Here is a 23,257-nt window from a genome sequence, read left to right on the forward strand (position 1 = left end):
GATTCTTACTTTCACGAAATTTATATTAAGGAAAATGAAATATAAACGCAAAACAGTAAAAAAAAAAATAACAAAAACAATGAATAATTAAAATTACCTAATTGTAAATATCCCACAGAGAAATTTTTCTATCACTAGAACCTCCGCCTAATAAATATTTACATTGAGAGTTTTGAGTAAAATCACGAGAAAAAGCAACATCCAAAACAGTTTCTTCGTGACACTCTAAAACAACCAAAAGTTTCAAATTTTTCCACGAAAAAATCCTTATTCTTCCATCCCAGCAACCAGCTGCTAGTATTTTTCTATCAGGTCGAATACATAAACTTCCAGTACCCGAATTTTTCATTTTAATAGATTTTCGTTTGATTATACTACCTTTGGTGTTCATTTTAAATACATTTATGCTATCGCCACTAGTACCACATACTCCTTGCAAGTTATCCGAATCAAAATCAAAACACATTGGTGTATCATTGGTTAACTGATCTTCAATGACAATTTTTTTACTCGAAACATTCCATAGTAAAAACATGCCACCTTCGTACATAGCTGCGATATATTCTGTAGAATTTATCACGATGATTTTCAGCACTATGACATCGCCCAGTTTTTTACCGTTCAGTTCAGAGCATTGAAAAGAACCGTGGAAGATAGGAGTGTTTTCTTTCAGACTGTAAACATCGATTTTTGATTCTGACTGAGGTATTGCTAAATACGAAACTTCTCGTTTCAAGAAACTTATTCTACAAAATGAAAAGTTATCGAAATTCTTGGAATATATACATTTGAAATCTCCTTCAGTACACTTCCAGATCTTGAGCAGACCGGCTTTATCCTGAGTTATTAGATGATCATCGAATACGTGCAGAGATAAACAAGGACTATCACTTTGCTGAAGTGTTTTCATCCTACGTCTCGTCTGTAAATGAACACGTACAATTAGGATAGATGTTAGATGATCTATCAAATCATAGGAGTATCAAAAGTCAAAACTCGTACCTTTAAATTCCATATGTGCACGATGCCATCGATAGTTCCCGCATATAAATGTTCTTCACCGGCGAAGTCTGCGAAGAGCACACAGTGGACTGAAGTCATATCAGCTTTCATGATGAATAATGGTGCAGGAGGATCTGAAGGCGAATTCGAGTCTGGAAATGAACTCATTTTGCTGTTTAGTATGATTACATTTCAATTATACCGGAATTATATTTCGTTTTATTCAATTTTAATATCAATTTCTCGAAGATATCGAAACGAATTACGAAAATATTTTGATTTTTTGAAAATTTGAATTAATTCTTATCATTTCGCCAAATCATGTTAGCCAATCTCAAGAAGATTGGAAAATGTTTCGATCGTTGAGATTATCTGCTGAATGCTGATTTCATCGCATTTTTCAACGTTTCTTAGTTTTATAAATTGTAAATTAAGTTTTTTAATTATAAAAATTTATTTAATATAAATTTAATTCGCATAGAAAGGTCAAAAATAAAATTATTGTGCAAATTTTGGTCAATATCTACAGGTTTGGACGCACTGATTCCAGGTTTTCATTTTCACAGTTTAAGTAATATTGAGATGTGATTTTCTCAGTTCTGTGTAAGTGAATTATAAATATTTTTATTGTTTTTCAACAGGAATAAACTCGTCTTGGTTTTTTAAATATCAAAAATCAAAATCGAGCAGAAAACAGACAACATTTTAAAAAATTAATCATTAAATCTCTTGGATGATTAAAAAACAAAAGAAGCTTCAATCATCGAACAAAAGTAATTTTTTATCCTGCTAAAGACCCAACATGAACATCGGATGTTTCATTCCTTCCACGAAAAAAATGACACCATCCATTGAAGAAAACAAGTTAGTTGAGTGATAGCGTGATAAAAACGTCGTGATGGAGTGAATAAAAATTTCTATTTAAAAATTATTTATAATAATTAATTTATTAGTTTCTGTTTTAAAATTGAGATGATGGTTAATGCCGGTTGAACATGTTCGAACACATTTATTTTTTAACAATCAAACCATCTTGATCGTATCCATTTTGTTTCACCAAACTTCGGAAGTCTTCCAGTAACTTAACATGTCAGGTAACAAATTAGGCGGAGAAATTAACAAGATAGATTTTGCAATCGGCGTTGGATTAGCTGTCGGTTCCACAATTTTCATTGGTAAGTTGATTGTTAATTAGATATCAATATTCTAAGGGTGTGTTGCAAATTTGTATTGCCCATCGTAATGTAAACAATCGGAATCAAAATTGTCAATCGTAACGTGTTATCACGATCGTGTTGCATATTCTTTCGGAATAATTCATTTACCTACTCATTTAAATTAAAATCAGGTTGCTAATTTTTTGCAGCTGATAAGTTGAGTATGCAAAATAACATGAAATCGACTCGTGCTGAAACAGTTTTGAGAAATTGTTCGCATTATCGGATTATTGATACGTTTGGAAAAGATTTTAGCCTCAGTTTAATTTCATCAGTGTTGAATCTGAACTGTTTTTTGAATGATTAGATAGTGATAAAAGGATTACAATTAGTCATAGCAGACGTCAGAAATATCTTGAACTTCGTACTTTCTATTAAAATGATATAAATATTTAACGAAGTTGAATTGATACGTATGTTATAGTTATGTGTATTGAGTAGAGTACTGTTTACAGATTTTTTTCAGTTTGCTAAATGAAGAACGCATAGATTTTCACCTCGTCAAATTTCGTTCGTTATTGTTTGGTTTATACATAATAAAACGCCCCCTTTTCAGTTGTACTTTGTAGATAACTCACTTGTTTGCATGACTTCTCGAGTAAATAGTACTAATGTGTAATTAAATTGCACAAAATTTCTGAAATATCACGTATTCTGTTACGTGCTCGTAATCAAGAAAATAAACTACCGGAGATCGATGATCGGTCGCATATTTCACGTGAATTGTTTCCAAATACATTGCATACAATTTTTTACTACTCGATTTGTAAACGAAGGCTCAGTTCAACCGATCATTAGTTCAACTACACGATGATGAACTCTGTTAACAATTTTTTCACCATCGTGCAAATTGTTTTTAAAAATTCACTCCATTATTAGATGCACTGTTGTAGTATATACGGAGATTGAATGATTATCGGAATGTTTTTGTTCATTTTCAATACATCTTCTTAAGTGATGGCAAAAGATGAAAAGAATCACGAATGGAGCGTTAATGAGAAAAGGTCATGCTGGTGAAAATTTATCGAGTACCAAATGTTTTAATGGATTCTATAAAATTGTTGTATCATCTTCCTTTTTTTCGTCTGCCTGTACTTTTAAATTGCTCAATTTTATATCGTCATTCGAAAGGTATTCGAAGATCATGGTGTTTTGCCAATTTACTGATCGATACGTAATGAATTATTTCATGGTTTCATGGAATCTATTTTTGTCACTGATCGATATAAATTTATGTTCAGTTTACCAATAAGACTATAAAAATGTAAAAAAATTTCAAAAACTTATTCATTTCTGCTTTGTCGAGTTCGTTGATCTAATCACGAGTGACGACGACATGAATGACGCGACAGTGGCCGTTATTTTTTCTGCGTATATTCTGAGTACCACTGTGCCCTCCACGTGTATCTAAAGATGTTTTTATTTTTCGAGTTTGGTTCCATATGCTTTTAAGTATCTATGCTCGAGACAACATTGGGCTGCAATTTTATCACCCAATGTTAATTTTTTTTTTCAGTGTCCCATCGAGTACATCAATTTAAAAATTTCGCATCAAGGAAATTTATCACGTTACATTTTTTCGAGTAGTCTCGAGTATATTGTTTGTTCGTAATGATTTATAATTTTGTCGCTTCGAAAACTAATGAAAGAAAAATACCTTATCGAATTAGGAAGAAGGAGGTGGAAAAATTGCGTTTTTTTAATTCCAGATCAAATTTAATGTTACCCTCTAAAATCAAGATTTGTTGCACTAACTCGTCTTGATTTTGATTTTTTTTGCAACTTTTACCCTCTTTTCCTCCTTCAGTCGTTTAAAACAATTTGTAATGCGTAGAAGCAAAGTGCTATGTATCTCATGAAAAAATGAGGAAGTGACTCAGGAATTACTCATTGCTTACGTTATTGCATTTCCTTTCCATTTCAGATTAATACTACATACTTGATTATTTTACATACATTTGACATTTTTTCACATTTTTGGTATGCTTACGCTGACTATGGCTGAAAAAACACCTTTGTATAAAGGGTATGAATTGACATTATTAAACTTTTAAAAAAAATGTTTATTAATAAACCTGGAGTAAAAAATAAAGGTATAAGAGACAGAGACTTAACGGTCAAGATTTTTTCCAATGTGTTCTGACGTCATTCAACGTCTTACGACTCATCTAGTGCACAACTTTCGAAATTGAAGGTACAATTTTTTCATTAAAAATTCTGCTTTTGAATGGAAGAAACGTTCAGAGAATGAATGAAAATCAAAAAATTGCAAAAAAGTTATATTTTTTAAAAATAATTTTTGAAAAAGTAAATATTCAGAAAAATAAGATGAAGAGCGATGATGGTTTAAATGTTGGAAACTGAAAATTGTCAAAAATTGTACACCCTTCTGACGTTTTTTGAACATCATGCCGAATAGTCCTGATCTTCCTTTGTTATACAATACATATATGTTATTGTCCTTTTTGCTCGTGTGTTTTGCATCTTGCTGTTGTTTTGCTATTTTGCTAAAATTGTCAAAAAGGCGTTGGACCTACTTTAATGTCAAAAATGTCAGAAAATCGTACTTTTTTGCAAGAATTGCCCAAAAGTCCCAAATTTTTTGCCAAAAGTGCCAATAAGATTTTTGTTTTTGACCAAAATCATCTAAAAATTCCAATTTTCACCAAAATTATCAAAAAAATTACTTTTTTAAGAAAAAACTATCAAACAGACCACTTTTGCCAAAATTGTCAAAAAGACCTACGTTTTTTACCAAAATTATTAGAAATTATAGTTTTTGTAAAAATTGACAAAAAGTGTTATCTTGTTTGCCAAAATTGTCTAAAAGTCCTGCTCTTTTTTTTTTACCAAAATGACAAAATTTTAATTTTTTTGGAAAATTACTAAGAAGTTTTTTTTGCTAAAATTTAGAAAAAAGTCCGCTTTCTGCAAAAGTTGCTTAAAATGTTGTTTCTTTGCCAGAAATATTAGAATATCAGTCTTTTTAAACAAAATTGCTGAAACGTTCTGTTTTTTCACCAAAGGAGGAGTATCGATAAGGCCATTTTTTGGCACCAGACAGTTATCGACTGAACCACTCTTAAAATGTTGTAATAAATGCCCCAAATACGAATCCGTGGTTAGTTAACTCCAAATGGCCATTTTTTGGGCTCCAGGGGTCCCCAAAGTCGCGAATAAAAAAAATTTTGGAACCACTGAGTATTATTATTAAAAACTTTATTAACGTAAAATATCTACTTGAACCCATTAAACATTATACGAGACTATTTTTCCATTTTCGACCCTCGGGAGCAGAAATTGGGGGGGTTTTAATTTATGGAAAATTTTGGAACTACCATTTTGAACCTACCCCTTTACACCCCGCTAAAAAGCTTTGTACAGTTTATTAGTATCTAAAAGACCTCCATCCGACCAAATTTTTAGCTCAATAAAATTTTGCGCTGGTACTCAGAAACCCAATTTTCCAATTTTTCGTAATTTGGATATTTTGGGAACCCCTGGAAAACTGGAAACCTGCGAATTTGCGCCAAACGTAACGTTTTGAGGCATATATTCAATTACTTAGGTGAAAAAGTTTAATTAAGATCCTTGTATATTCAAAATTTTGAACCCTTTTTTTAGAGTCTCCCACTTTGGGCACCCCTGAAAAAGGCGTTTGTGTATATTTTTTCAAATAATTTGAAGAATTTACATTTGAAACACACTAGCAAGTGCTCGATAATTTTTCATTCGATTTTACCTGTAACTTTCAAAATTGAGCTATTTTGGGTCAAATTCTGAGATTTTACTCTTCAAAAAAACGTTAAAATCACGTTTTCACGATTTCAACGAAGTAAAATCTCAGAATTTGGCCCAAAAAAGCTCAGTTTTGAAAGTTACTGTTAACATCGAATGAAAAATTATCGAGCTCTTACTAGTCAAGCAGATCTTTCTGAAAATTTTGATTAAAAAAATAAAACTTTTTGGTACTTTTGGTGAAACGGTTGGACTTCTGGGTAATTTTGAAAAAAGTGAGTGCGTTTAGAAAATTTGGCGGGAAAATGGAATTTTTCAATAATTTTAGCAAGAAAGTAGGTCCTTATGATAATTTTGACAAAAAAGTTGAAGTTTTTGGCAGTTTTGTCTAGAAACAGGTTTTGTGGAACTTCTTCACATTATTTTCAAAAAAAGTTGAACTTTTTTGCGAAATAGTAGTGGTTTTTGCAATTTTAGTTGAAAAAGTATGACTTTTTTCTGAAATACCAAAAAAAGGAACTTTTTCCTATAAATTGAAATTTTTAAATAATTGTGGTAGTAAAAGTAGAAGTTCTTAGGGGTATAAAAAATTCTAAAAAATAAAAATTTTGACAAAAAGAAATTCAGATATGAAATTCCTTCATTTTCGTATTCGTACTAAACATTCTGCTTTTGTCCTGCGTTTCCAGGAAAGCTTTCCTAATTTGACTCGAAAGGCCAATTCATAAGATTTCATAGTATTTTTTAAATTGTGAAAAATTCAAAAAATTCCTTTATGGTGATTTTGCGAGTAGAGTATTAAGTTGTATATTTTGTAAAATAACGCGAGAAAAAAAATGTTGGGTGAAGTCAGAGACTTGGAAGTAAAATATTACATCGATTTAGATGGAATGAGTTTTGCAACTATAGTATAGATACTGAAGCAAAGGCTTTTTATGACTTATCTCCCATGAACCTTAGTGATGAATTGCTCTATGCCCAACAGATCATTACGTTAGATTTTTTTTCTAAAAATCAGTCAATTACAACTTGATTTGATGCAGAAATGTGTTTATTTCCAATTTATTTCAACAGATGTTCAACTGTACATTCATTTGGCGCATTTGTTCCTGCTTCCTGTAAAAAGAGCTTCTTTTCTTCATACTTTTCCAATGAGTTGTTTTTTTTTTAAGTCTGTCTGGAACTCTACACACTCGTTATCACTTTACAGTTTTCTGACACAGGCGATGGAATTATCGCAGAAAAACAAACTCGCAATCAATACTTTATTATTCCAAATCGTATACCTGTGAAAAGAGATAAGATAATGCATTGAAGTACGAGTACTCGGCCATGTTACAATTAGGCACACATTATAAAGATGTGGCGATCAATGACGAAAAATACCAACCGTAGAATAGTGGGTTAAGTTTATTATGGTATTCTTCGCACGTTCGCATATCTGATTGTCTAACTGTGAGATTGTATTCACCGACGACGAATATACGATCGTTACTTGTAATTAAGTTCATTGATTTCTCAAAGGCATCTTAATAAACGCGATTATCACCATCAATAATATACCGAGTGCGTACACGTTTAAATCTCGATTTCTCCTGAGCCTGGGTCCGTGTGGGTCGGTTTACGTAAGAGAATTTCTTTGATTTTTTTATTTTTTTGGTCGCAAAGAAACCTTCTACAACTCTGCAAAATAAATAAAACAAACGAAAATAGTTCCTGTATTTGAACGGTATATGAAGTAAAAACGCAAACAATACAGCTGCGTGGAGTTGACGCTCGACGATTTTATTTTTTAGTATTTTTTTTTTTTTTTTTTTCGTATACTAATTAATTATTTCGCTAGTTTTAATTTAATCATTAAAGCTCAATTTTTCGCTGGCTTCGAGCCACATTGTCGAAAGTACGCCAAACTAATAAACGATTTTATATTTCTATTCCTTGTCGGTTGTAATTTATCTCGACCTCTAAAAATACTGTAGGTTTGTGCACGTTTACGATGAACGAAAGCTAAAAAAAAAAAAGCTCACTGCGTAATAACTGCTAATTGATGTTTCGTTAAAAATGTGTAATGTGTATGGTCTTTTAGATGCACTCGTGCTATACGGTGTCAATTACTGAAAAGCACTTAATCGACTAGTTTGCATTGTTTACAAGTCAACTAAGTATATGGGGACATGGGTACCCTGATCGCATTGCGTGTACGAATTAGTTTTCTATTATTTTAGCATAATTGTAATTGACTGTGAAAAAATCGATTGCTTTTAATTTTAAATTAGCGCCGAATTGTTATCTTGTACTGTGTAGATGAGATGAGGGAAACCGAAAACATAATAAGTATACGTAAATGTATAATCGAATTGTTTGATGAATTTTTAGGAATTAATTTCAAATCGTGGTACGTGTTTTTTTGTAAACAGGAAAGTGATAGGATTTTGCATTTCGTGATGATAAGTTTTATATTTTTTTGCTATCAAAGTACGTTTGGGAGATATTTGGTTTTATGATAGTGATAAGGCCATGTTGCTTTGTTGCTTTACACATTCTAGTTCAAATTAATTGGATAATGTGGAAAAGAGGCGTATTAATTTCCGTAAATACTGCAAAGTGGAATTTGAAAGGCATCAATAATAGATTATTGTTGCTGTAGAGTCCTGGAAAAATGGGATATTTCCCTCAAAGCATCCAAAAATTGTCTAAAAATTAATTCAAAATTATCACAAAAAAAACTCGAATTATGAAAAAGTTTGAATTAAAATCCAGGCAAATCTTCAGAAGTTGAGATTAAAATCTCCGCGCTAAAACTCGTTCCACTCTGTAAATTCATAAAAACATTATGTATTTTCAATAAAATCAATTAATTTTTGCTAAAAGCAGTTTTTTGTGATGAAAAAATTGAACAGAATATAAACTTATTTATCGCAAAGTGTCGACTCTAGTAGACATGCTTATGTACTTTTACTCTCAGGTCAAAATGTTTAAAATATAAACCAAAATTCAAAAAAAAGGCACAGTCGGCAGTTTTTCAATGTTTATAAAAATTCTGAAATGGCGTTATCTCAAAATTAGGCACCTAGTACCAGATATTTTTTTAAACCTTACACGTGTTACATTAGTGTGGATATATTTCGATAGCATCATCCGGCATGTGTTGAATAAAATGATTTTCTCAACCCACCAATCGGCACCATATCATCACTTACCTACATATCGACTGAGAGAGAATTTATATTAAATTATATACATGGTTCTATTTCGAATGAATCATACAGCAGTAGTAAATATATTGAGAGTATTTTTAGATTTGCGTTTCAGATATTTAAAAAAAAAATTGGTACGCCATTTCTTTTATCATGTTTCATGCATAAAAATTCTCTGCGTTAAGTTTGAGCTGATATGAACCAATTTTTTTACAATTTTCATTTTTTACAAGGAAGTTATCTCAATTTGCATGAAAAATTTTGAAACCGACAAAGCCAAATCAAAAAATCACACAAAAATATACCACCAGCCAAAATTTCAGGTACTTAAGTGCATTTTTCGATTTTTAGTAAATTTCTGAAAATCAAACTTGGGTCAAAAATGAAAAAAAAAACAAAAACAATGAATTGTTGAAATTTTCAAATTACGAAAATTAGAACCCGCCGATTTCGGAAAAATGGCGTGAAATCGGTCAAATGGGTCATCAACAAGTAACAATCCCGAGCATACTTGCCAAAGTTGCTAGTGGCAGATTTTATGGCGTTTTTTTGGAAAACTAAAAATTCCAAAAAAGTTGTTGGAGGCTACAAAACAACATGAAACTTTCTCCAGGCAACTTATAACGTGTTGAAATTATGGTGCAGAATTGATTTGGGCTTCTAATTGCATTTGGTGAAATGTTGTGCAAAGTTCAATTTTCAAATATCTGCTGGAAGCTTTAGAACTGCTCAAAACTGTTTGAAAGCGTTTCCAATCAATTTGACGGGTCAAATATAGGGTATATTCCAAATTTCAGCTTTCTAGTTCAATTTGGTAAAAATTTGTTTTTTTCTCATTTTTGACTTTCAATTTTCAAAAATTTACCAAAAATCGAAAAAGTGCGAAAAAATCATAAAAATTGAATTACATTGGTTGGGTTTTTGTTCACTTCTATTGGGGTTGAGGGGGAGGAGGGGAGGTGGTTGTGAAAATAGTGTGTTTTGAAAAGGACAGAAAAGCTACTTATTAAATTACTAAAATAGGTACATCGAAGCTACCCGTGTAACCCATCAAAGTAGGTTAGAATTTCTCGCTGAGTCTAAAATTAGTGACTGTTTTCTTGTGGCTCCCCTCCCCCCGCTTCAGCCTCCCTCCAAAACCTGACTATGATTTCTTCCTCTAGTGACCCATCAAAGTGGGTTAGAATTTCACGCTGAATTAAAAAATGAAGACTGTTTTCGTTTTTCATCTTTTCCCTCAGGTTTTGCCTCCGAAAACCAGACTTCACAATTAATTCTATCCCAAAATGAGTCGGGTATAAGATTTCACGCTAGGATGAAAAATTACGACTGTTTTCATATTGTATCTTCTCCTTCATTTTTACAGGGTATCTAACTGGTGGTGAAAGTAGAGAACGTGGTGAAAAAGTAGTGAATTTAGACAAAAAGGTAGTGAAAAAATGAAAAATTTAATCAATGTGTTCATTTGTATTGTTTTTTCCAATTTTTTTGAAAATTTTCCTGAGAAAAATTTGACTTTGTTAATTAGAGTGTTCATTCTCCTGGAAAACCTGGAAAACTCAGGGAATTTGGTTGGTCTGAAAATGTCAGGTGATTTTGTAATTTTCACAAAAAAACCCTGGAATTTTAAAAAAACAATCAATTGCAAATTTCGGATATGGGCCTGTGATGAAAGAAAAACATGATTTTCTACTTATCAATTCACAAATTTTCGAAAACTTTTGCCCTCGCTTTGCTCGGGCTTGTTTTCTTTTCTTTTTCAACATCAAAACGGAAATTTCTTTTTGAAAAATTAATTTTTAAAGGCGAAAAATGAACTTTTTACAAAGAAATCGTTTTTATGTCTCTCGAAATGCAAATTTCCAAGAGCTTTCGCCCTCGCTTGGGCATGTTTTGTTTTCTTTTTCAAAATCAACGTCCTTCAAAAAAATATCTTACAAAATCTAAAATTTTAAAAACCAAAAAATAAAGTCGTTTTTAGGCATGTTGAAATAAACATTTTCAAAAGCTCACGACTCAGTCAGTATGTAAAAAAACTTATGAAAAAAATATCCCACCTTCCCCCTCCACTTCTTTATATTGAAGTATGGGGTAAGTATGTATAGAAAATTGGAAAAAATGATCTGGGAAACCAAGAAAAGTCAGGAAAAAGGACTTGCCAAAAATAATGGGCACCCTGTTAATTTTTTGTGTATGTGAAGGAGGGGTCGAGTGGAGAGTTTTTTGAAAATTTTATTGAAAAAAGCCAAAAAAGTAGTGATTTTTTTCAAAAAAATTCCCTCAGATACCATGTTTTAGCACCCTTAAAACTTGCCTTCCTATTTTTTTTTTTACCTCAAAAGTAGCCTCGTGTAAAGTGGTTTTTAGTTAGAATTTCACGATGAGATCAAAAATGACTTGTTCTTCATTCATTATTCTCCCACCTGCAATTTTTGGTCTACAAAACTTTCTCTGTTCTCTCGCTCATCCTTACCCGAGTTCGTCGTTCTTTCTCTCAATAGGCAATTTTGATTACTTGATGGGCTTCGAAGGTGCATTATCAGAGCAATTAGAGTAATCCTTGGTAATGGTATTATAAAACAGCTGAACTGAAGGTAGTGATAAGGAAATGTGTTCGTTCGTGTGGGTTATTTGCTTATCGGTTCATTTGATTAGGTATACACTATTTATGTATTATAATTGAACGTTTACCAATGAATGTGTTTGGTGTTTACAAATCCCACAAATCGTAATTCTCGTAATAATCGCACGTTTTTCTTTTAGCTCAATTTGAAGTGTACTCATACCAAATGTTAAGGTAAATTGTGTGGTTTGGTCGATTAATTTATTGTTCGATCTTGGCTGATTTTTTTCTTGTTTCTGATTTTGACCCTTCTCTCAGCTGTGATCGATGCAGGTGTATTTGAAGAACTCCGTTTTGAGCTTTTACCCCCTATTTGCTTCATTCAAAGGAAGAATACCCCGTTATATGTCCATAGATTTATTGATGTCATGATGTTCGTCGGAAAATCAGTGATTTCATTCGCGCGTTCCTGAGTGACGTCATTTCTCGTACAAATATTTCAATTGGTATTTCGTTGGTATTTCCTGCGATTTAAACACAACTATTACGAATATTAGCGATTTCGAGTGTACTATTTCCGTCTTCCTTTTGGTTTTTCCTCTATCTCGAGGGATTCCTTTCCTATTCTACGAGTTCCATTCTATTCTGTTCTGTTGACGTATATTCGAATAGTTCAGATTTCTATTGATGAAATATTTATCACTACATCATACAACATGTGTAAATGAGAAGATAATACGATGGGATTTTTTTTACGCCGAACAATCAAGCTACATAAACGAGTCTTATGTGTGTTAGTATTTTATTTGTGTACGATGATGAAACGAGACGATGACTCGTTTTGATAAAAATTACCTAATTAAGGCGGTGTAATTGAATATATGTAAGTACACAGTACACACGTATAAGTATACCTAATCCACGTGCATATGTTTCATTATTAGGTACATATATCGCATCTCGATGCTGTACTGAGATGATGGAATTTGTATGCTCTTTATTTTTTTGGTACACGAGTCGGAGTGGCACTCGATGGTGTTCAGGTTGGAGCGGTTATTACTCGAGGCAATATTTTAACACTTGTGTGCGTTTTTTATACACGAGGTATTCTGTAATACAACGTATTATGACGACGATAATGGGATAAATTTATGTGTACGAAAATGGCAGATAAAATGAAGGCGTTGTCGAAGTCTCGGCGACGATGAAGTTGTTCCTACGTACGAAAGAAAAAAATTTGCAATGACGACGAAATCGCGCAACGTAGCGTAATTACGACCCCCATCTCCCCGGCACCCACAATCCCGGTAAAAATGTACTGTATTTACTTTTCTTATCTGACTTTACCTTAAACGAAAAGACGTAATAATGTATGTACATACTCGGTGCGTTCAAATTGAGATTTTAAAAACAGAAAGAGAAGGTTGTCCGCGGAACAGGATAAAATTAGGTATTAACCCATTCTCATTGTCGTCTGATGTGATGGAAGTGTATCGGTAACGAGTTGGCGATTTGTTTTTAACCGCCAAGGTCAGCGGTGCGGCAATCGCGATTTAAATCGCTCGTTGGGTTTTGGAATGGAAGTGGGAATGGGAACGGGAATGGGAAACACGATGGTCGAGTCTTTTTTTTTTTACGAGCTGGATACAAATTACAATTTGCGTGTGTGTTTCTTACTCTTTGTCTTGGGTGGTGTTGGATGTTGGAATGGAGGATGAGAGAAAAAGATGAGGAGTGTGCATCGTACAGGGCGATGAAAAAGTTCTGACCAATATTTTTTAGTAGATATGCTTCAAGCTTCGCAAAATAGCTTAATATAGGGTAAACAGTCTTTTTGGCGAAGATGAAATTATCAAGATCTGATTAGCAGATTCTATAAATAGCATTTTAATTGAAAAAATTTCAAGTTTTCATTTTTGCTAGAATGAATTTTGAAAATCACGTCGCTTGTGAGATCCTCAGTCATCCATTGTCCTTCTTCTTGGTCAGATGAACAATGAAAATTTAATCCTAGAGAAAAATAATGAAGATTTTAAAATCCAGCTCCATTTTTCTGACTCAAATGTGCCAATGTGGTGGAGGAGGGATTAGAGGCCAACGTAACGATGACTTTGAGTCGTTCATTGCGAAAAAAATATCTCAATTTTTTGATAAAACCGAATCCACAATTTTAAAAGCAGCCATTTTCGTATCAATTTTGTAATTTTTTTCATTTTTGCAAACTGTTGGCAGTTTTTTTATAATTTTTTACCGTTCTGACGATTTTTTAAACCAATTTTTGATTAATTTCATCTAAATTTTACGTGCTTTTGGCCACTTTTTAAAAATATTTTGGACAGTTGAAAAATCGAAATGATCGATTCGCATAAAAATAGTATCTCCTCCACCTCCCCCCTCCAAAAAATCTCAAAACAACATGAAAATATGTTTTTGTCATTTTATTTTGTTTCACTTAAGTTGCTAAAAGTAACGTCTGGTTACTTTTGTTTTGAAATTTTAATTACCTACCAAAGTTACTTTTTGAAAAAAAATTTCCGAAATCCAATTTAGACTATACAAATCTTTGCGCTACTTCGTGTAGAAAACATTCAACGAAAAATGTCTCGCTTTTTTCCAAAAATACTAAAATAGTAACAAATCTTACGTTTTTCAAAGTTGCCAAAGAGCCTCGTCTTTTGCTAAAAATTTCTTAAAATCTCTGTTTCTCGTCAAAAATTTCTAATAGTCTAATTTTTTTTCATAAAAAATCTCAAAAGTCTTGCTTTTTTGGCAGAAATTGTCAAAACTTGACAAAAATTGCAAAAAATGTACTTTTTGTCAATGATTGCTTAAAATTCTTGCTTTTTGCAAAAAATTGACAAAGCATATCGCTTTTTAGCGGAATTGCTGAAAAATCACATCTGTATCGAGAAATTGAGCGCGCCAAATTGAGCTTTTTTGTTTAAAATTTTCAAAACGTCCCACTTTTTTCCAAAAAATTGCCAAATAGCCCAAGTTTTTTGACAAAAATTGAGAAAAAATATTTTTTGCCAATGATACGAGTAATTGCCAAAAAATCTTGTTTTTATGCTAAAATTGTGAAACTCTTTTTTTTAAACAAAATATTCTTGCTTTTTAGCAAAATTTTGGTTAAAAGTGCTTACCTACTTTTTAACAAAATTGACTACAACTGTTAAGAAGCCCTGACTTTTGCTTAAATTGCCAAAAAGTCTCACTCTTTCCTAAAAACTTGTCAACGTGTAGATTTTTTTCACCAGAAATTGTCAAAAAATCTTTTCTTTTTCCAAGATTGTCAAAAGTTTCGCTTTTTTCCAAAAATTGCAAAAATTTTCATTTTTTTGCTTCAAATTGCCAAAAAATTATGATTTTTTAGTCAAAAATTTGCAGAATCAACTTTTTGACAAAAATTGCAAATACTTTTTTGGCACTATAATTTCCAGAAAATCTTCGTTTTGCCATGATTGTGCAACTTTCTTTCAAGTTCCATTTTTAGATTTTAAAAACCAAAAGTTCTGGGGTTTCAGTGATGTTTTTCTGCATTAAAATGTTTTGTCACTTTTTATTGATTCGTTTTTGGTTATTTTTTGGAGCTATTTTGGTTACTTGAGTTATGAGGACGACCCTGGATATGGGCCCAGAATTCACGAAATTGAGGCTCCTACAAAGATTGCCTCCAGTAGATGGTTCGTACTGGGAAATATTATTTTTTACTGAACCAGAATTTTAAACGTTGGTATTGTGGAGGGGAGGAGGGATCAATCCAATAATTCAGTAAAAAATTGAGTCACAAAATTACAGTAAATTTGATTCAACTTCACAGACTCTTCAATCTTAACCAAACTCTGCTACCAAATTTCGAAAATATATTGAAGACGAGTGCAAAAAATAAACGTTTTGTTTGGTTCATTTAAAAAAAAAAACGACCGGATTACTTTTTTCATGATTTAGGGTTGCCCTAAAGAAAAAAGTGATTTTGTTGGAATACTTTCACTTGATTTCCTTGAAAATAATTTTTTCTTTTTTTCCCTCCTTAAATGAAATTGGAAGTTTTGAAAATGTTGGTTGTTTTTTGAGTAATTTTGATCAGTTTTTTCATCGCTGGAAGTTACTCTTTTGAAAAAAAAGAAGACAATGATGTTTGCAAATGATCTGGGTTTGAATTTTTTTTTCAAGTTGAAAATACGATTTTTTGGATTTTGCAAATTTTTCGAGAGGGAAGAGGGTTAGAAGTACCAGAGTTATTTTAAATAGAATGTTGAGAAGAACCAAGATCATGGAAGCTTCATCCTTTTAAATTGCTCCAATTGTTTGCATTATTAGTACAGAACTTTTTTGAGTGTTTCCATTTTCTAAAAGAGTAGGTAGTATCATTAAACCGGTTTCAAACCACTTCATGTTATTTTTTTCTCGTGTACTAATTTCAAATGAGGAGCTGGATATCAAAACGCCGTAAGTCCATTTTGCAAAATTTTCAGAAATGAGGAAAAACTGTGGGGGGGTCGGGGGGAGTCGAAGGGGGTCAAATGTGGTATCAGAGGAAAGGGGAAGTCACCATGACCTCAAAACATGAAAGTGCCCAAATTTTTGAGAACCGGGGGGAACGTGGGAAGGGGGATAAAAAAAGTTACTGCGTTTTGATCTGAAAAAAGACAGTTACTGCGTTTTGATCTGAAACTTGCTACAAAAATCACGCACATTTTATATCAAAACGCAGTAAATACACCGGCACTCTCTTACTGAAATAAAAACACATGGGTAGAGAACCATTTTAACGATTATTATCTATTAAATAGTAAAAAAAATATTCAAAATTAAAGCGCCGTTTGCCATAGTGACTGAGTCATGACACAAGATTTTGTTTTTTATGTTCAGGCCAAGTGTGATTATGATTGAACAATATGTTGGAAATTTTTTAAAAGTCTGTAGTTTCATTACCAACAGTAACCACCTTCTGAAATCAATGTTTACCAACCTTAAAACACAAAAAACGCTAAAAATAGTGTAGTTACTGCGTTTTGAAAAAAAATTGCTGGTTTTTACTGCGTTTTGAAGTAAATCTCAACTTTGAGTGGGATTTTCGAGGTGAAGCATGGCGGGTGGATTTACGACGATGGCTGCAATCGATTCCCCGTTGAATTTTACATAGGAAAACACTCTTATCTCAATTTTCATAAAAATGGACTTACGGCGTTTTGATATCCAGCTCCTCAAATATCTTCTTTTCATACGAATTTTTCTGAAAAAAAACACTTATTAGTGATTTTTTGAGCACCCTGTGTACCATAGCGAAATTTTTTGTAGGTTTTCCCCTTTTAAAATATCTGTTAGCATGATATCAAAAACCATTAAAAACCGTTTCGTTATCAACACTCGATACAAAATGAAAAAACACCGGCCACAGGAACTTTCTTGTCACATGTTCAGCTTGAACGATGACGAACGAATTTATTCATTTTTCGTTATCGTTTAACCTACTATAGAACGGCGAAATTTTTATTTTTTTTTCCAATTCCAACTGATAACAAATTGACAAAAAAATAAAAGCGAATATTCAAATTGAACTTAGCGCCATCTTTACTACAATTTACTTATTAAAATATATCAACATATGGCGAATAAATTGAACAACTTATGGCATGGCTCGTGAGACGATGCGCATTCCTCCTGGCTTGGATAATTCCCTACGACTTGCAAGCTGCTGTACCGGAGTCTATGTTGGTAACCTTGAAAGATAGAACGGAAGTACAGATGGGCGAGTTTTTTTTCAGTTTTATCGTTCATACTTCCGTACAGGTACATCGAAAAGAAATTATGGCTAAAATTAAGTTCTATACCTATGCTCTGCTCTAGCGAGGCTAAAAAGGTGTACTATATTATTCTTGCGACCTTAAACAGAACAGATATAGATGGATACAGTATATTAGGTATTATACGTATTTAGTGTATACTATGGTGACTGAGACGATTGCGGTTTTAAATAACTAATACCCACTGTAAGGTTTCTTTTTACGCGTTGTTTAAGAGGTACGATTACGCGGAGCGACGTAATACCTATGCGAAATATGTAATTTGATATCGCCCAAAGAGATACACGTTACTTCAAACTTAATCAATTAATACCTACGTGTTTGTTTGCTCTGTTTACAGGTGCTAGTTTTATCATTAAGAAGAAAGCTTTGCTCAATTCGTCCAGAAATGGCAGCGTTAGAGCCAGTGCCGGAGGATTTAGTTATCTCAAGGAGTGGATGTGGTGGGCCGGACTCATTACGAGTAAGTGATCTTCAAATAAAATGGGGTTTTGATTGGGGGGGGAGGGGGGATTTCAAAGGATGTGATTGGAAATGAGATAATCTGACTCGATGAACTGAACAAAATAATGAGTAATATTTCTTAAATAACGTACGATGCCAAAGGCAGAAATACCCTTTGAAAAAAATCAGTTTTCTTGTTGTTAAAGCTGAGATAGAAAATTTAAAAAAGGACGTTGCGTTGTTGATTAAAAATTATTCCATGGCGAATTTCTTGAAGGAGCGGGTATTGCCCGATTCAATTTCCCCAGAAGATGCAATTTTAGAGTGTCCATTCTCTGGAAAATCTGAAAAACTTGAGAAAGTCGACGAAAATGTTCGAGAATTTTGCTATTTTCTTCATATTAAAATCAATAAATTTTGAAAATATAATAGTCATAAATTGATCATTTTAATTTTCTAGCAATTCGAAGAAATTTCACTCTTTAATTCTCTTGAACACGTTTGAAATCACTCATTTTTCTTCGAGTTTTAGGCTGCTGGACGAAAAAGTTGAGAAAAAATCTGTAAATCAAATTATCGTAGGTAAAAAAAAACAATAAAAAAGCTTGTTTTGATGCAAACCCAGAAAATTCATCTTGCAATGTTATATTTTTTATTGGAGAAATAAATAAATAAAATAAATGAATAAAAATAATAATGAAGTTTAGACTTGTTAGCTAAGTCTGACTTTAAAACACTCTTGAAAGCATTGAAGTTTCAAATTACCAAAAACTGACGAAATTCCGGTAAAATTTGGTAACCTGTAAAAAATTTAAATCAATGAAAATCATTTGAAATAAATTTGACCAAATTAGGGTATCTAACAAGTCCCTAGTGAAAGTAGTGAAAAAGTAGTGAATTTAGTCAAAAATCAAAAAATTCAATCTCGGAACAAAAACCTCCAAATCATTGGGAAAAAAAGTTTATTTTTGATGAAATTAAAAAATACTTTAGTAGCCCAGTCAAAATGCAATTTGACCCAAACATAATTGCGATCAAAGGGTTTTTTGACATTTTATGACTGGGGACTTGGAACCTGTTCTAATTGATTAAATTGAGTCAAACTTGAGGAATGGGATCCTTTTGAGAGCTAGAGTTGACCTCTGCAGTGGGGAGGATCAAAGTTGAAAATTACCAAAAGGTCATTGGGGGGGGGGCTAATATGACCCCAAATTGATGAAAAGGGTCCAAAATCATACAATTGGTCACAACCCCCATATTTCAGCTTCCTAGATCATCCCTACTCCTTTTAAGGTGGAAAAAACCGAAAATATGGCCAAAATAAGGGGGTTTCCACCTTGATTTTGCCTCAAATGGGATGAGGATGACCTAGGAAGCTGAAATTTGGATATGTTGATCACAATGGGAGTACTGACCAATGGTATGATTTTGGACCCTTTTTATCCATTTGAGGTCATATTATGCCCCTCCAAAAAAAATTGTTGTAGTGGAGAGCTTTCTGAAAATTTGGTTGAAAAAAGGAATGAAGAAAGTAGTGATTTTTTCAACAAAAAAATTTGTTATATACCATGCAAATTCAACAAAAATTTCATTGAGTATTTAAAATTGTGTTTAGATTATTCAAAGTACCAAAAAGTAATAAAATTTCAGTAAAATTGAGCAGAATATTGCAAAGATTGAATAAAGAACATTATAAGTGTTATAACGTTTTGTTAAAATGGCATAAAAACAATTCAAAAGAACGTTAGTCTAATTTAATGAAATATCTTAGAATTTAAGCGAAAGGCTATAGGTGCATAAGTATGGTGAATTTGCCCCCGAGAGCTTCAGGGTTGATATTTGCATGGAAGGTTGATACCCTTGAGCACCTTCCGTCACGAAAGTTTCAGACCCCCAGACCCCCCCGTTTTTGAGAAACCTCCCCTTTTCTAAAATTACAATAAAAATTTTTTTCTCAGCCCCATGTGAACCGATTTTTTTAATTTTTTGGTATGTTGTAAACATCTATAAGAGGCATCCCCACAAAAAATTTCAACCCCCTCCCCCCATATTTTCCCCTCAAAATGGCGTTTTTTAGTTTTGTTTGCCCGTTTTAGCAATGATCATGATTCGGCACAAAAATGCGAATAGCATTTTTAAATGTATTTTTGACTCCTACAAAACATATATTTTTTTCAAAAAAAAATTTTTGGTGGGCCGTGGTCAAAAATTGAAAAAACCAACAGAGGGGGTTAAAAATGGATTCTGGTGTAAATCATTGTTTTTGGTAAACAAGGTGTCGTTTCCATATGAATCGAACCCCCCAAACACAAATATGACGCCCAATCTTATGCTACCCTCATCCACACCCCTCCAGCGCCTCTGCCCCCTTCTCAATTTTTACTATATCAAAAGTTGAGCTATTTTCGTAATATTGGTATCGTTTCCAAATGAATCGAACCCCCTGAACACGAATATGACGTCCAATTTTACGCTACCCTCATCCACACTCCTCCAGCGCCTCTGCCCCCTTCTCAATTTTTACTACACGAGTATTAAAAGTTGAGCTATTTTCGTAATGTTGGTATTGTTTCCATATGGATCGAACCCCCCGAACACGAATATGACGTCCAATTTTACGCTACCCTCATCCACACCCCTCCAGTGCCTTAGCCCCCACCTCAATTCCTACTATATTAAATATTGAGCTATTTTCATAATGTTGGTATCGTTTCCATATGAATCGAACCCTCCGAACACGAATATGAATTCCAATTTCTTGCTATTCTCATCCACACCCCTCCCCAGTGCGTCTCCCCCCAACTCAATTTTCACTATATTGAAAGTTCAGATATTTTGAAAATGTTGGTGTCGGTTCTATATGAGTCGAACACCCCGAACACGAATATGAAGTCCAATTTAGCTCTACTCTCATCCATCGCCTTTCAGCCTACAGCCAGCTCGACAATTTTTATTATTTGAAATGCTAAACGTATTTTCATAATGCTGGGTGTCATTTTGGCACGAATGGAAACCTCGAAACTTGAATGTTAAAGTTTGAATCTTGCGATGGTCATTGTGTTAAGTACGAGTTTTCAACCTTCGCAAAACATACTTTTAAAAGTAATAACAACCCGAGTAATTATTTGTAGAAGATTGATCAGAGTTGGTGAAAACATTTACGGTTTAGGTGGGGGTGGAGGCACTGTATAGGGTTGTGGTTGAGGTTAGCATAAAATTGGACTTCATATTTGTATTCGGGGTATTAGATTCATATGGAAACGACACCAACATTTTCAAAATATCTGAACTTTCAATATATAGTGATAATTGAGTTGGGGCAGAGGCACTCGAGGGGTGTGGATGAAAGTAGCATAAAATTGGACGTCATATTCGTGTTCGGAGTGTTCGACTCATATGGAACCAATACCAACATTACGAAAATATCTGAACTTTCAATAAAGTGAATATTGAGTTGGGGGCAGACGCACTGGGGAGGGGTGTGGATGAGGATAGCAAGAAATTGGAATTCATATTCGTGTTCGGAGGGTTCGATTCATATGGAAACGATACCAACATTATGAAAATAGCTCAATATTTAATATAGTAGGAATTGAGGTGGGGGCTAAGTCACTGGAGGAGTGTGGATGAGGGTAGCGTAAAATTGGACGTCATATTCGTGTTCAGGGGGTTCGATTCATTTGGAAACGATACCAATATTACGAAAATAGCTCAACTTTTGATATAGTAAAAATTGAGAAGGGGGCAGAGGCGCTGGAGGGGTGTGGATGAGGGTAGCATAAGATTGGGCGTCATATTTGTGTTCGGGGGGTTCGATTCATATGGAAACGACACCTTGTTTACCAAAAACAATGATTTACACCAGAATCCATTTTTAACCCCCTCTGTTGGTTTTTTCAATTTTTGACCACGGCCCACCAAAAATTTTTTTTTGAAAAAAATATATGTTTTGTAGGAGTCAAAAATACATTTAAAAATGCTATTCGCATTTTTGTGCCGAATCATGATCATTGCTAAAACGGGCAAACAAAACTAAAAAACGCCATTTTGAGGGGAAAATATGGGGGGAGGGGGTTGAAATTTTTTGTGGGGATGCCTCTTATAGATGTTTACAACATACCAAAAAATTAAAAAAATCGGTTCACATGGGGCTGAGAAAAAAATTTTTATTGTAATTTTAGAAAAGGGGGGGTTTCTCAAAAACGGGGGGGTCTGGGGGTCTGAAACTTTCGTGACGGAAGGTGCTCAAGGGTACCAACCTTCCATGCAAATATCAACCCTGAAGCTCTCGGGGGCAAATTCACCATACTTATGCACCTATAGCCTTTCGTAAAAATTGCATGAATTATTATAAACATTACCTACTAATCAAATTAAATGTCCTAAATGCGGAATAAAATTGGGCAATAATCACATAAAGTGTAATAAAAACTCTAAAATTGGCTTGAAAAATTTATGAAATTTTAGTAAATTTGAGAATTACTTGTGGAAAACGTGGCTGCAATTGCTTGAAACATCGTTCGAAAATGATTAAGTATTTCATTTTAGCATTAAAATGTTTAAAAAATCAAAAATGTCGTCTAATGAAGAGAATAAGGAACCAAAAAATGATTCAAATCAAGAATCATGTTCATGAATTTTTAATCATTCTAAAAAAAAAAAAAAAAAAATAGTTCAAATCATATCAAGAATTAATCACCACCTTTTTAATGAGACTCGTGACTCGAATTGAATCATGATTCGAATCGTTTTCAATTCTGACTGAAAATAACAAAAGTACTGAAAATTTGAAAAAGTTTGGCATTTGGCCTAATTTTTTGAAAAATTCATTTAAAACCAACTTTTTTTAATAAAAATTGGATTTTATTCGAATAATTATATCATTGAAGACTTTTTCCAGAGATGGAGCATTTGAAATTACATTTTTATTTTTGAAATGAAATAATTCATCATGTATTGTGTTCTGAAAAAAGAAAAAAATTTGTTTTGTTTTTTTTTTAAATTAATTTTGATGGAAATTAAAAAATATGTAGGTACTTTTTGTATGTACAAATTTTCTTCCAATTTCAATTTATTTAAAAATTTTCCTGTGAAAAAGGCGACTTTGTTCATTTTTTTTTGTGTGTGAGGGGTGGAGGGGGGTCCAGTGGAGAGTTTTCTGAAAATTTGGTTGAAAAAGGGTACATAGTGGAAAAAGTAGTGATTTTTTTCAAGAAAAATTCCGTTATAGATACTATGGACATGTATCTGTGTTGTGGCTGATTTTCAAACTGAAAAAGTTTATTCAAT

At 33.0% G+C, this 23,257-nt stretch overlaps 2 protein-coding genes and 1 long non-coding RNA gene across 4 annotated transcripts in view; 1 reads left to right on the forward strand and 2 right to left on the reverse strand.

Annotated features, from left to right (window-relative positions):
* Positions 1-2: 2 nt before the first annotated feature.
* Positions 3-1,288, reverse strand: LOC135841774 (guanine nucleotide-binding protein subunit beta-like protein 1). The gene is made up of 2 exons (XM_065358949.1): positions 1,003-1,288; positions 3-922 (listed from the first exon to the last, which is right to left on the reverse strand). Exons 1-2 carry the CDS (start codon positions 1,168-1,170, stop codon positions 98-100), a joined length of 993 nt encoding a protein of 330 aa, XP_065215021.1. The 5' UTR covers positions 1,171-1,288; the 3' UTR covers positions 3-97.
* Positions 1,289-1,845: 557 nt separating this feature from the next.
* Positions 1,846-23,257, forward strand: part of spict (magnesium transporter spict) — a 29,627-nt gene continuing 8,215 nt past the window's right edge. For both annotated transcript variants that reach the window (XM_065354741.1, XM_065354743.1), the window contains exons 1-2: positions 1,846-2,177; positions 17,865-17,987. In XM_065354741.1, the coding sequence (XP_065210813.1) occupies positions 2,090-2,177; positions 17,865-17,987 (211 nt within the window). In that variant the 5' untranslated portion in view covers positions 1,846-2,089. The remainder of the gene's footprint in view (positions 2,178-17,864; positions 17,988-23,257) is intronic.
* LOC135840902 (uncharacterized) lies at positions 6,991-7,634 on the reverse strand. Its single transcript, XR_010557798.1, has 2 exons — positions 7,348-7,634; positions 6,991-7,243 (listed from the first exon to the last, which is right to left on the reverse strand). It is a non-coding gene; the product is annotated as an uncharacterized LOC135840902 (long non-coding RNA).

This window comes from Planococcus citri, chromosome 3 (genome assembly GCF_950023065.1).
Source record: "Planococcus citri chromosome 3, ihPlaCitr1.1, whole genome shotgun sequence".
NCBI classification, from domain to species: Eukaryota; Metazoa; Arthropoda; class Insecta; order Hemiptera; family Pseudococcidae; genus Planococcus; species Planococcus citri.